This window comes from Orcinus orca, chromosome 8 (genome assembly GCF_937001465.1).
Source record: "Orcinus orca chromosome 8, mOrcOrc1.1, whole genome shotgun sequence".
Classification (NCBI taxonomy): domain Eukaryota; kingdom Metazoa; phylum Chordata; class Mammalia; order Artiodactyla; family Delphinidae; genus Orcinus; species Orcinus orca.
The window spans coordinates 54,932,324-54,946,786 of NC_064566.1; the positions used below are offsets into that span (position 1 = coordinate 54,932,324).

The 14,463-nt window shown below is 36.9% G+C and overlaps 1 protein-coding gene and 1 non-coding gene across 6 annotated transcripts in view; both read right to left on the bottom strand.

Annotated features, from left to right (window-relative positions):
- Positions 1 to 219: 219 nt before the first annotated feature.
- The window catches only part of RSF1 (remodeling and spacing factor 1), a 171,814-nt gene continuing 157,570 nt past the window's right edge, over positions 220 to 14,463 (bottom strand). For 4 of the 5 annotated variants that reach the window (XM_004279831.3, XM_033405798.2, XM_049713608.1 and 1 more), the window contains 5 exons: positions 14,277 to 14,344; positions 12,629 to 12,836; positions 10,741 to 10,961; positions 8,279 to 8,467; positions 220 to 6,172 (listed from right to left, as the gene is read on the bottom strand). In XM_004279831.3, the coding sequence (XP_004279879.1) occupies positions 5,604 to 6,172; positions 8,279 to 8,467; positions 10,741 to 10,961; positions 12,629 to 12,836; positions 14,277 to 14,344 (1,255 nt within the window). In that variant the 3' untranslated portion in view covers positions 220 to 5,603. The remainder of the gene's footprint in view (positions 6,173 to 8,278; positions 8,468 to 10,740; positions 10,962 to 12,628; positions 12,837 to 14,276; positions 14,345 to 14,463) is intronic. The other variant, XM_033405799.2, reaches the window with a different exon arrangement.
- On the bottom strand, positions 8,572 to 8,644 carry TRNAG-UCC (transfer RNA glycine (anticodon UCC)). The gene has a single exon. It is a non-coding gene; the product is annotated as a tRNA-Gly (tRNA).

A 14,463-nucleotide genomic window follows, 5' to 3' on the forward strand; every position in this document is an offset into this window, starting at 1 on the left:
TGTTCTTAAATTGAAAATTTACACTAATATAAACTAGATCTGTGTATATATGTCTACATGTGTGTATATGTGCGTATGTGTGTGTGTGTAATTTTCATGCAATGATCTTAAAGCTTTGGAGACAGGGTTATTAGCCTAATTTCAAGGCTTGTCCATATAGCAGTACTGATGTGCACCAACTCTGCTAAAGGGCAGGATAATGAAAAAGACCATGGCACAAATTTTTAAACAATTTTAGGTTTAATTACATAATGCACCTGTAGATGTTCTAGCATAAACACAATTGTAAAAATCTACATCCTATTTTAGGGTATTTTTCCACCTCCCCTCCCTTAAAAGCTGTACATTTATAAAAAAATGTGACTCTCAAGCAAAATAAACTTTTTTTTTTTTTTGCAACATACAAAATAAGTTAAATGATTCAGAAGGTCTTGAGCCATTAAGTTTCCCAATGATTGTGTTCTGGGCCATTCATAAGCACGATATGCAGCTAGCTCCTGGTCTAAGAACAGAACTCAATAAATACATGTCAAACAAAATCCCAAACACTTGAATTAGATTTCTTTAGAAACTGATGAAAGTCAAGAAAATATATAGTTAGGGTTAACAATTCCATTCTTAACTTACATCATCCAGTGGCAAAATGAACAAGGCAGGTCACTCAGTCCCTAGTGCATTTTCTAGCTTGTACCGGTTTGGCAAAAAACACAAATGTAGTTCCTTTAAAAATGTTTTTTCTCATTCAAAATGTCTAAGGAGCTTAATGAATAAATTTCTACTTGTCCAATAATTTGTTATGCCCTCTCATAAAACTTATGCATAGGATAGACATCTTAGTTATTAAAATAAAAATCTTTAACTGAAATCACTACAATGTGTCAGAATTGGGTTTGCAGCATTTCCCAGAGCAAAATGGTATAAACATAAAATGAAAAAAAATTGAGCTTACGTGACAAAAATGAAAAAATTCACTAATGGAATCATATCCTAATCAATTTCCGAGAGGGTTTATATGAATTTTTAAAAAGTGTCAAGTGTACCATCTAGAGTAGCTATATACCAAGAGCACTACATTTTTGCTTATTAATGACTGCTTGCTTGCTGGAGAATGACAATCTTCAATATACGTTACATAGTTACTTAGCAATTCTTGGCACTCAAAATGTTAATGATAATTTAAGAGTGAAATATTTTGAAAACAAATTATTAAGTACACACATAACAAAATAACTCAGTTTAAATACATTGATAGCAAAGGGTCTTGTCTTTCAGGATTGGTATAAAAACAATGAAGTAAATCAGCAGTTAGCTTGCCACTTCCAAGGTAGGTTTACAGGTACAAACTGGGAATGGTGGATAAAATAGGAATGGAATTTATTCTAAGAAAGTTTAATAACAGATATTAAGCAGAGGACTAGGTAGATACAGAAGGTATGCAGTCTTGGCATTCTTGCTTCTTGGGAGAACCAGGATGTTAAACCAAGAAGAGGAACTTCACTATTTTTCTCTAGGCTTTGTGTAATTAAATGATGTTCATAATTTCACATCAGTTACAATTATGTCTTATTTTTTATAGTGTCAAATAATTTCAAAGGGTTCATTTTTATTTCTTCTAACATCTAAGATATGTATATACATATTAATTTATATATATATATATACACACATACATATATATGTTTATTCCATTTAAAAAAAGATCTGGGTCTTTGAATACTTGTCCTATCACTGTGAGGCAATGCCATGAATCAGGGACCTGTTTGTTCCACTGTGTTGGTGAAGGGCAGTTCACAACTTTTTCTGAATATTAAACTTGTAAATTCATTAGGTTCCTTTCAATTGTATGGTAGAACTAGCGAACGGTTAACATCTCTTATCCCCACAAACATAAGCTAAAAAGGCATTCCTTGTGACAGAGGAAATTCCATCAGTCCCACTTAAAAATAGCTAACATTTCCCCACCTTTTAAACTCTAAATAACAGTAAACACCTACATTTTTCTTAATATATGTTCTTTGCCCAAATGCATATTATGGGATGGGTTCTATCAACCAAAAAGTAAAAACTGGAGTTTGTAATGTCCTGTTAATTTATTTAAAAATCTTTTTTTCAACAACTTCTTTAGCATTTGAAGTCCTTGATTCTTTGGTAGATCATTAAAAAAAAATTATCAGTAGACATGAATTTATTCTAAATGAAACTCCTTTTAATTCTCGGAATCTGCAACCTTGACCAACTGGAAAAAGATGTGTCAAGGAAACCTGACCTCAATAAATCAGGTATATTCTTGAGAATGTCGCTGCCGTCATTCTCTAGTAATGTGCCAACAACAGAAAATGTTTACACGAAACACTATTTCATCAGCACAAGTCTACAAAACCAAAACATGTTATTTTCAGTCTCAGTTCTTTTCACGTATTTTAATTCAAAGTTTCTGCTTTGTGAAAATTTGTCTAGTTTTCAAACCTTTACAGAAACTGCAAACTAAATATTCTGAGTACTAAACTACATCTCCCCTTAATATATTTGCTATAGACTGTGGAGTTTGATACTGGGAGTCCAATTTGTATTTCCAAAAAGGGGGTTTAAAGTATTAAAGGACTCTATTACATGGCAGCTATTGGGAGCCTAAATCCATGGTTAGTACTCTAATTACAAGGATCCAAAATGTTCTAAACTCTAGATGAACTGCTGCTTTCCTATACTCTGTCCAGTTCCTAATGACTGAATTATGTCTTTGGAAATAGAAAATTCACTTTTTCCTACATTTTGTTCTTTTTAAACTTCTTCAAAGCATGTTCAGAGTTAGTATTTCAGCAACCACAGACTCTTTGAGGGACTGAATCTAAACACCAAGCAGCAGAATTGTTTTTGAACTGTTCAACATTTAATCAGCCATAATTAACCTACCTGCATGATAGCAATTTGTAACTATCAGGTGCTTAGATTGCACTCTTTGTAGATGAAGCATAGTTAACTGGTTTAATCAGAATGTGAAGGGAATTCAAAGGGAAACACTATCAAGTTCACAAACACTGAATTCAAGTTTGGTAAATAACAGGCAGCAAAAATGGTATCAATGTCAGTGGGACATTTGCTAAATAGAATACTCAGTCCTTACTAAGATAAAAATTACCTTTTGCTCTCTATAGCAGAAGAGTAAAAAGAACTCCTTATTTCACATTAGGCATCCTGTAAAATAAATAATCTACCCATTTAATACTACTTCTTGTCATTTGCTTAACTGAAGAAAACTAATAGGCTGAAGCAGAAGCTGGTGTGTCCAGAGGTAGAGAGAGGGTACATGGGAGTTTCTGCACCTTAGTGGCTTTACCCAGCGGGACTAAAATGGTAGCGGGAGACTGGGGGCAGGATAGGCCACCTGCTCATTCTAACCACTTACCTTGCATTAATAGGAATCCTTCTATTGCCTGCCTGTTTTAGATAGTTAAAAAGGCCAACATTCTTAACTGACTTTCAAATAAATAAAACAAACCTAGCCAGAAAGCAGGCTTGGTAAGTGAATGTGGCTCCTTACATAGCCCTACTTACTGTCTGTGAATGTAAGCCCTTCCCTCCCTTCTGGTGGAACACTGTCTCAAAATAAAAATCACAACTTGCTTGGAACCACATGCTATTGGTGCATCCTATTTTTAGGCTGCTTTCATTCTTTTATTTTTTATACAGATACATATACACTGCTAGAATCAAAGCAAAAATATCAATGGGTAGGTACTACAGAACTAAAGTGAAACAAAACAAAAAAAACCAAGAACCAACAAGTGAAAAACAACAGCTATAAACTTTCAAGGCCAAAAGATAAGATTTAAGGGCAACACCTGTGGAGAGAGGAAAAGGAGTATAAAGTTTCTAGAGAGGTATTTATAATGCAAGTCTAATGCCAGCTTTTTAATAATAAAAAAGAGAAGTGCTTTACTACACACTGACTAGCACATATAATGCTTAATTTGGAAAGAAAAATTAATGAAGTTCCTTGGGCCAGCAGCAGATATGGTGTGTCCATTGCCGGCAACAGACACAGCACTGGAACAGAAAACCCAATCCCAGGGCAAAAGTATTCACAGAAGTAATGGCTGAAGGTTTCAGAATTTGACAGGCAAGGTTTAATCACAAGTGCTACACTTTGTACAATGTTATTTATGGCTCTGCCTGAAATTTTACAGCTGTAACAGAAACTAAGACAAGTTCATATTTTAGTGTCAATTACATGTTAGATATTTAGTTAGTTACAAACCCCTTTTTCTTGAAACAAAGGGCTTTATCTTTCTTTAAAGTGTTGAGATGTTTGAAAAGGATGTCATACCTATTAAGTACATTGGCGGTTTTCAATCAATTCTATATTGGTCGTGTGACTATTAATGAATTTTAATAGAAGTCTAATGGCCAAAGGCCAAAACTACATTCAAACCCTGCTAATATATCCAGGCAGATAGGAAATTCCAACACACACACACACACACACACACACACACACACAAACTCAAACTAAAAACCTCCCAAAGGAACTGCTTTGTTTGTAGACTTCAATTTGAAGTAGATACTAAGGGCAAGAATAGACCAGTTAAAATTCACCTGAAAATCCTTTCCCCTTCTACGAATGTGCTAAAATACTGCGGTCAGCTTAGCATCCATCTCTTCATGTATGTTATGTATAGATGTACTTGTTTTAAAATGATATTTCAGATATTTAAATATTAAGTGGCCAGAAGACAAGAGTTACACTATCTGCAAAGTTTACAGTCCACCTGGTCCTTATGAAAGACCACACTCATTTCACTAATAATTCTCCATGACAGCATATTAAAGGCCACCTCATCACCACTGCATAAAGCTGGTTTAAAAAATTTTTTACTAGCACAATCTGGTTGTCAAAGCTTCATTATACATTTTACTGTACAAATGCTTTTCAGATGATTTTTTTTTTTAAACAACAAACTCCGCTATAAGAGAAACTTAGGTTAGAGTTTTTTACGATGGTACTTTTTCAGTCTCTTTATTAAGTGTGGTTATCTCCAATAGTAAACAAGCTGATTTCATGAATGCTGTTACTAAATGACTTATGTATGATGTTATCTACAACTCTCAAACTGCAATAATACAGACTTGAACTTTTAAGCAGTTTGTTAATCATCATCTATGCCACGAATGTTTAAATATAATATATATTTAATATGAAAAAGCTAAAGCACAAGTGCTTTCTCCCACCCCTAATTCTGTTTTTGGGCCCTCACAGATTCGGAATGCATTCTTATCCACCCTTTTCACAAAGTCAGGAGAGCTCAGGAAATATAAAGTCAAAAATATACAAATCTTTGTTGTTACAATAAGATTTTTTTCCCACGACTGAAATTACCAAGGACCATGAACTTGGAAAAAGAAAATCAAAAGGAATTTACAGCAATTTATCTTCAAAGTTCAAAACTGGTCACTTCACAGAAAGACTTCAAGGTCTGTTGAAATTTTTCTTCTAAAAAGTCATTCTGTAGTGGAGTTTTCTAGGAAAAATAAAACAGCTTTTAATAACTGGCCCGCTGGTGTGAGAGCTACCGTGGAATAAATTAGCACAAAAATGGAAAAAAGTCTTATAACTGTTCACTGTTACAGACATAATCAACAAGGTCAGTCACTCTCAAAAGCTCATCTTCCTCCTCTTCTGGTGCCCCTGCCTCCTGCCCACCACTTGTCCCATTGGGGGCCAGGCTTGCACTGGTTGTGCTGTTGTCCTTGGGGGTCTGAGGCTTCTCAGTTGGCTTGCCAATCAAGTTCTCAATGGCTTTGCCAGGACTCTGTCCATTGGTGGAAGGTAAGTCCACTAAGCTATAGTCCAAAGGGCTCCCCACCTTGCCTACATTTTCAAAGTCCTCTTCCTCATCACTGTCTATCCGATAGGGCTTTTTGGTGCTCTCTTGTTCTGAGGGCAGAACCCTGGGCTGGCTGTCATGGGCAGGCTGATCTGCATCTCCATGAGCATTGTCACAACTCTCCTCTTCGTCTGTCTCGATCCGGTGTAGCCGTTTTCGGGATGGTTTACCTTCCTCTTCCTCCTCATCTGCTTCTGAATACTCATCTGTGCTTCGACCCCGCTTTCGAACTGACCGCTTTGATTCTTTAGCTAGCTCATCATCTTCAGAATTCTTGGATATATAGCTCTCTAGAATAAACAGCACATTTAAGCCATTGGCACAGTTAACCATTAACAGAGCTAAGTAATTCTCCTTTAACAGATTTAAGTAATTCTCCTTTTCCTCCCCATATTCATCCCATGTCCTGCTTTCAGACTTGCTTGTACATAACTATTTCCCTTCAATAACTGGCCTTATTTCTCTCTCCTCTCAGTCCCACAACAATGCCCAATGTGATTCACAGTATACTTTGCCCGTGATTTTAGCAAAGAGCAGAATCCTTAAATTAAATGAAGATAGGCTGGTCACAAACTAAGCAACTCCTTCCCACTAGCCCTCAAATTAGGGAGTCATGTAAACATACTGATAAGGAAAGAAACTAAGCACCCAATTCAGGACATCTGAAATACTGCGCTAACTCTTATTCCATGTTATTCAATGTCCTTGGTGGTCCTTAAACGTCTTCTCTTGTTTATACTTGACTCACCTGGTCTCATCGCTTTGCATACCATCCATATGCCAATGACTCTCAAATTTGTTTTAGGCAACCAATCCATAGGTTCCAGACTCATGTGTCAAACTGCCTGCTCAACATCTATGCCTGGATTTCTAAACAGGCAGAACCAAGCTCCTAAACTTCTTCCTCAAACCTGCGCCATTCTGGTCTCCACCATCTTAGTTATTGGCAACTCTATTCTTCCAATCGCTCAGTCATCCGTGATTCCTTTCTTTCTCCCATCTAAGCCAGTAGTAAATCCTATGGGTCTACTTTCAAAGTATATCCATAATTTGACTGCTTGTCACCCCTTTACTGCTACTGCTCTAGTCTCACCCACCATTATCATCGCCTGGCCTATTTCAATGGCCTCCCAACTAGATTCCTAGATTTCCTCCCTGTCCCCTTCAATGTACTCATAATACAGATACCATAGCAAATTAAAATGTAAGTCAGATCGTATCACTCCTCTGCTCAAAATCCTCCAATTATTTCTCATCTCACACAGAATAAATTCCAAAGTCTATACAATGTTTTACTGTACTATCCAATATGGTACCCACTCATCACATGTGGGTATCAACATTTTTTTCAGGTCTTTACTAAAATGTTGTCTTCTGAGTGAGGCATTCCTTTGGTACCCTATCTGAAATTTCACCTACACTCCTTTTCTCCTTTACTTTTCTCTGTAGCATTTATCTCCACCTAATATATCATATATTCTGCTTATTTATCATGTTTGTTGTCTCTCTTCCCCCAACTAAAGTAAGAGTTACATGACAGAGTTATATGTTTTTGGTTATTCTTTTCACTCTTCTATTCCCAGGGCCATGGACAGTGACTAGTTCAGTAAGTATTTATTTTTAATAGTTGAATTAATGAATTTATATCTGTCTTTAATGACACATGAAGATAAATATACATTCACCCAGATGTTTACCTCCCTCCTTTAATCTCCCATATCCAAACATTTTTTTCCCATGCTCTCCTGGCTTGGGCTCAAACTTAAATGACAAGGATCTATGAAAGCAAATAATCTTCAAAACAGACCATAAACAATGGAGAATTAAATATATAAAAAAGAAATGGGGGAAGGTAAGGGTTAGACTCATTTAAAATGAACTTGGGAAGAACTCTGGAATAACTACAAAGACTAAACGGATATCACAAGTTCATATTTTAGATCTTTTTCTGTACTTCTGGTATGGGACACAGCTAAAGCTATTAAGAAATAAAAGTTTACCAACTAAAGCTCACTGTTATGGTGGAGAGAGACAGTAGGCACCCTTGGTTTGGAACTGTTCAGGTATTCAGGACATAGGAGGTTATTTCAAAATGAGGGCCGTAAATAATAAGGGAGCAGAAGAAATCTTGTTCAGATCATAATTTTCTGATACTCTTCTAGTTTCAATGAAGAATTTAATTATTACAATGAAGACCTTAAAAGTTAGTATCTTATCAAGTATCAGTTATTTAAACTATAAGTTGACCAGGCATAAAGTAATGGGTTTTGTCTCAAAGATATTACGGGTTATATTAAATTTCTAAGAAATGGTACAGAATCATCATCCTGAGTTCACTTTATAATTTGTACTGCTGCCTTGTCCAAACTTCTGTAAACTGGAGAGCTATTCCTTACCTTCACTCTCTGAGCTGGAAAGCCTACGCTTGTGAACTCGTCTGATTTCTTTACCACGTCGTAAACTCTTCTGGGAACCATCACTTTCTGAATCTTCTTTGTAGTTAATTTGTCTTTTCTGGTTCCTCCTTGACCGCCTTCGACGAGTTTCTACAAAATCATCACTAAAACCATCACTAAAATCACTTTCTGTTAAAAAAAAAAAAAAAAAAGAGAGAAAGGAAAAAGAAATCAAGCACATTTTTTTAAAAAAATTTATTTCTGGCCGTGCCATGCAGCACGTGGGATCTTAATTCCCTGCCCAGGGATTGAACCTGGGACTCCTGCATTGGAAGTGCAGAGTCTTAACCACTGGGCCAGCAGGGAAGTCCCATCAAGTACAAATTTTAATTCCACTAAATAGAAAAGTAGTTAGCTTAGGTTATAAAAATATAAAGCTATTAGGCAGAGTTCAGTCATAACTTTTAAATGAACAGTAACTTTCATGTCTCTCATTTTCTTCTTAATAATATGAGTACATCTGGGGGGGCTTTAATGCCAAACCTCACAAATGTATCCTATTAGCAGTCAATCCTCAAGATTAAAAAATGTTTTACAGGGAATTCCCTGGCGGTTCAGTGGTTAGGACTCTGCACTCTCACTGCCAAGGGCCTGGGTTCAATGCCTGGTGGGGGAACTGAGATCCTGCGGTGCGGCCAAAAAAAAACAAAAAAAACAAACCCTTTTTACATAATCCTTATCTCATATAACCTAAAGCTACCCAGTGAGCTGCATGGCTGCCACAACTGCTCTTCTTGGTGGATAGTTACTATTTTGCCTCATGATAATCTGCTGTTTCTATATATATGTAGCTGTATGGCTACAGTCATAGCTTCACAATGTACTGCAGAGGTTAAACTTTCTAACCACAAAAACTGATGAGCCTGTTTCAAATAAGTACAGAACTGGAGTTACATTTTTGCCTTTTTTCCACGCGGAATTAAAATCTGCTAAATACAGCTCATGGGACTACTTTAACTTTCAAAGCACTGCTAAATAGCACTATTCTTGTCATGTCACCTCTGATCAATAAACCAAAGTCACACTATGGCATTGTGTCAGAGCAGTTTTTCAGGAATGCTAACAAATTCCACTGAATCATCATATCTAGCTTTGTTTTCTAATGGATTTCAAATATTTCAAAACAGCTAGCCAGTAGTTTAAAGGGGTCCCCACTGGCCAAATCTAGGGCAAAGTGTATCAAAATAGTGATGGTAACATATCATATCCACCGACTGAAATAAGAATCTGTAAGTCCACACTGATACAAAGAAATAAATATATAGGGGAGAAGAGAAAGCTCTTCCTCACAGAACACCAAGTATTAAATATAAAAGGAAGGAAGGAGTTAGAAAACTCATGAATAAATGCTAAAGCTAGTGGGTGAAACATCTGATAAGGAACAGGATATTTACAGTCTCAAAATATCTTCCTATGAATTATTTATTAATTAAAAAGGGAAAATAATAGAGAGACCTGGAGGACATACATTAACTCTGTGATATTCTTGCCAAAAATGTGTAACTAGAATCTAATCACAAGGATACAAAAACACAAATGAGGTATGTTTTACAAAATAACTAGTGTGTATTTTTCAAAAATGCTACAGTCAACAAAGTTTGAGGAATATTACAGATTAAAGGAGACTAAAGAGACATGAATAAATGCAATATGTAATCCTGAACTATATACTTGACCAGGAAAAGATGTTTATATAAAGGAGAATATTGGGACACCTGATAAAATTTGAATGTGTACTGTTGATTAGATAATAGTATTTTATCAATAAAATTCCTGATTCTGATATTCTTCTGTAGTTATGTAGAACTCCACAAGCCTGGCCCAAGTTGGGGATATAATACTCCTGTCTGTGGCACTTCCTCAGTAAGACGACAGCTACCTATCTGCTAATCCCATAAAGCACTCCTATCTGTTCTTTTACCTGCTGTGCCTCTCACTATTTATTTAGATAATAGAGATAAGCATAAGCTATAATAACATCAACCACTGATAATTTATAAAAACTAACAATCATAATCACTGATCATGATCTAAATGTTAGAGATAATTGGTGATCTTTCTCTAATAGCTAGACATCTGAGAAAAATGTTCTCAGATTATTAAGAATGATTCCCAAGAAACACTATGAAGGTAAAGTCTAGGCATGGAAACACTTGGCACCAAAAGGATTCATCACAATCCTAAATGAGTCTGGCATGAAGTTAACATATCCATCTGTATCTACCTTCTCAGATGTGCTTTATGTGAAAGATTTAATTAGTGGTGAATCATAAGAATAGAACTCAAAGTTTCATCAGAAAGCTTATATTACAATTGAATGGAATTTTATTTTAAGAAATCTTAATTCCAGAAGTCATAAGAATTTACTGACTTGGTGAGATGTGGATACAAATTATTTTTACCAGAGTCTCTACTATTCTCCTCAGATTCCTCCTCTTCATCATCATCGGAGTACTTTTTCTTTGGAGTCTTTCTCCGCAAACGCCTGCTTTGCCTCATTGGCCGGGAGGGATGTCGCCTTAGTCTTCGGCTACAGAAATCAGTGTCGCTGTCATCATTAGATGGTGGGTCTTCTTCACTTTCATCTGGGTTCTCATCAGATACTACAAACTCATCTTGAGATCTGTCCAAGAGAAACCAAATGAATTATGATGGTACACTTAAAACCGTGAACCCGTTTTTGAGTTCTGAGTTCAAATTCTAACAAGTCCAGTGAATTATTAAGTAACGTTTCATGTAAAATATCCAGTTAACTGTATCAGTTTCCCTGTTTATAAAATGACGAGATGTTTTGCCCCCTCTCCTTTTTTTTGAAGGAGTTATGAACATGAATGGATGCTGATTTTTGTACGTAAATTGCTTTGGCCTCTTGGGAAGTCCTCCACATACCTCAAATTCAACATGCCCAAAAGTGACCTCATACTTCCTAACCTACTCCTCTCTTCGGTTCCCTAGCCTGGTATTTGGTACTGTCACCCATTCAGTAATTCAAAGCAGAAACATGGTATTTATCCTAATTTCTTTCTCCCTTTTCATTTCTCACATCTAATCAAGGACTAATTCCTCCCGAGTCTATCGCATAAAGATAATATCTCAAACCTGATACCTCTTCTCAGTTCAGGCTCTCATATCCCATCTAAACTACTACAGCAATTCCCCAAAGTCTCTTTAATCTCTATACTCATTTCCCCTCAGTAAATCCTCCGAACGAATGCCAGGATGAATCTTTCTAAAACATAAACCTCATATTAGTCTGGTATTTAAAACCATTCAGTGGGTTTTCATCATCTTCAGGAAAGAGTCCAAATTCTTATGCATGACAAACAAAATACTCCATCATCTGGTTCCTTTTTATGTCTTGGCCACATTTCCAGCAGGGCACTTTCCGCTGCTTCCTCAATTCTTCTTATCCTGACACACCAGGAGTTTCCTAAATATTCTATGACGTTTTATGCCTGGCTGCCCTGGACAGGATTTCTCTGCTTAGAATACTTTCTTTCCTTCACTGCTTCTAATCTCAAATTCATCAATCTGCCCAATTCATTCTTCACATTTCAGATAAAGCTTTATTTCTACTCTGAGGCTTTCCTTGACCTCCCTGGATTGATCTGGCCCTTCTCTGTACCCTGACTTATGTTTTAGTAGCAATCATGCAGCATGACTTTTTTGTGGTTTATATGTTTATTTCCTCCACTAAACAATGAGAGGAGAAATCTGTGGTATTCTTTCCATACCTGTTCTGCAGGGAAGCCTTTCCTGATCTTCCATACTGAATTACTTGCCCCAACCCAAACCCCTATGGGTCACAAGAGAATAGTTTCTAAATACTCATTCCTGTCCACTTCTCACATTTGACTGGGAACCTCTCATGGTCATGGTGGCAGAAGGTGGCACAGAGGTACACCACAAATGAATGCTAACTGCTGTTCATGAAATTTAAATACAATGTTGAATATTAAACCAACAAGCATAGGGACTTCCCTTCCCTGGTCCAGTGGTTAAGACTCGGCACACCCAATGCAGGGGGCACGGGTTCGATCCCTAGTTGGGGAACTAAGATCCCACATGCTGCATCGTGTGGGCCACCCCCAAAAAACAAACAACCCATAAAACTTCGTTTTAATCTAGAAAGAACCAAAATCAGCATCGCTGAATTTGTTTAACGTATACTGAAAACAGATTGTCTATGTGCATGAAGAACAAAAGCTCCATCAGAGCAGGGCCGAGCTTATCTGGTAGGCCTGTTCAAGCCTGGACGTAGAGAATGGGATCTACTGACAGACCACGCACCCATCACTGATCTTGAATTCATCCTCACTCTCTTCTTCATCCAGGTTGCTGTCACTGTCCAGATCATTTAGTCGCCGGCGTTTCTTCCGGCGAGCAGCAGCTGCCCTCTGGGGTCGTTTATTTTCTTTTCTTTCTTCATCCAAAATAGTAGAGATATCTTTTCCACGGTGGCCAGTGATAGTGGAGATATCTTTTCCTCGGCCAACTCCTGAGTCCAGGGGGCAGGGTGTAGGGCAGGTGAGGGGAAGAGAGGGAGGGAGAGAGAGAGACAAGTATATGTTTATTAAAAGCTTCCCTTTAATATCTACAGATTGTCCTTAGCAGATTTTCATTCGATTTCTTTATTTTCTTCCTACAGATATGCAATTTTCTCACATCTTTAGCTGACAGAGCTCTCTTTTGTTTATCCTACTAAATAGAAGTTTACTATGTAGAGAACTTGCTTCTTCAAAAATTTTGGTATGATTCATGTACCATAATATTCACCCTTTTAAAGTGTATAATTCATAGGTTTTTAGTATAGTCACAAAGTTGTGCAACCATCACCACTAATTCCAGAGCATTTTTATCACCCCAAAAAGAAACCTCATACCTATCAGCAGTCACTCAAGAATCTCCTCTTGGGGCTTACCTGGTGGTGCAGTGGTTGAGAATCTGTCTGCTAATGCAGGGGATGCGGGTTCGAGCCCTGGTCTGGGAAGATCCCACATGCCACAGAGCAACTAGGTCCGTGAGCCACAACTACTGAGCCTGTGTGTCTGGAGCCTGTGCTCCGCAACAAGAGAGGCCGCAATAGTGAGAGGCCTGGGCACCGCAATGAAGAGTGGCCCCCCTTGCCACAACTAGAGAAAGCCCTCGCACAGAAATGAAGACCCAACACAGCAAAAAGTAAAAAATAAATTAAAAAAAAAAAAAAAAAAAAAAAAAAGAATCTCTTCTTGAAAGCTGTCTTTTGGATGTGGCTTTAGAAAGAGGCCAATCCATTTTTAAATTTTTTTTTAAACTGTGTTTGCAGGGCAGAGGAAGTGAGAATTTAGCAGCAAAGATATACATAAGGCACACATGTCTGGAAAAGCTAGTGACTTCTTCAGTTTTACTACAAACAGCCTACTTATTATTAATCCTTTCTAGAGCTTTCATAAAAACACTGGAGCACTGGTGATTTCCTACATAGCTCTTTAATTAAATTATCTTCAAATTCTTCTATTTTAATGTCACCCATTAAAGACTATGAAATTAATAAATTGATTTTTAATTTAAAGCAATCATTTAGATTCTGATTATCCATAATTTTTGTGACTTTGTAGCAGCAGTGATCTAAAAATGGAAAGACAACAGCAAAGTTTTCTGTTTGGAAGCAGAAGAAAATTTTTTAATCTAGGGAAGAACATTTAACCTAGGGAGGAACATTTATGTTTCATATCAGATTACAAAATAATACTACTTTTAACATAATTAGAAGCTCTGAGTCTATACATTGACACCGTGTCCAGAGATTATTTTCAGTCTCAGACACTTAACATCAGTAGTGATCGTGATACATACTGAGGAGAATAAGAAAATATGCTTGCTCACTGCTTCTAATCAGGGCATTTTAGTTAACATATTGGCCGAGTTAGATGAAAAAGAGAGAATGATAAACACATACCTCCTCCATCAGCCTCTTTAATATCATCTTCTATAGCTTCATCAATTGCTTCGTCAAACTCATCAAATCTAAAATACATACAACAATCACATTACAGCCTGTCCTGGCATATGGGTTAGGAAAATTGCCTCTGAAGTGAAAAAGGGCTGAATGTGAAACTGCTCTCTGCTACTTTGGGGCTGTGGGA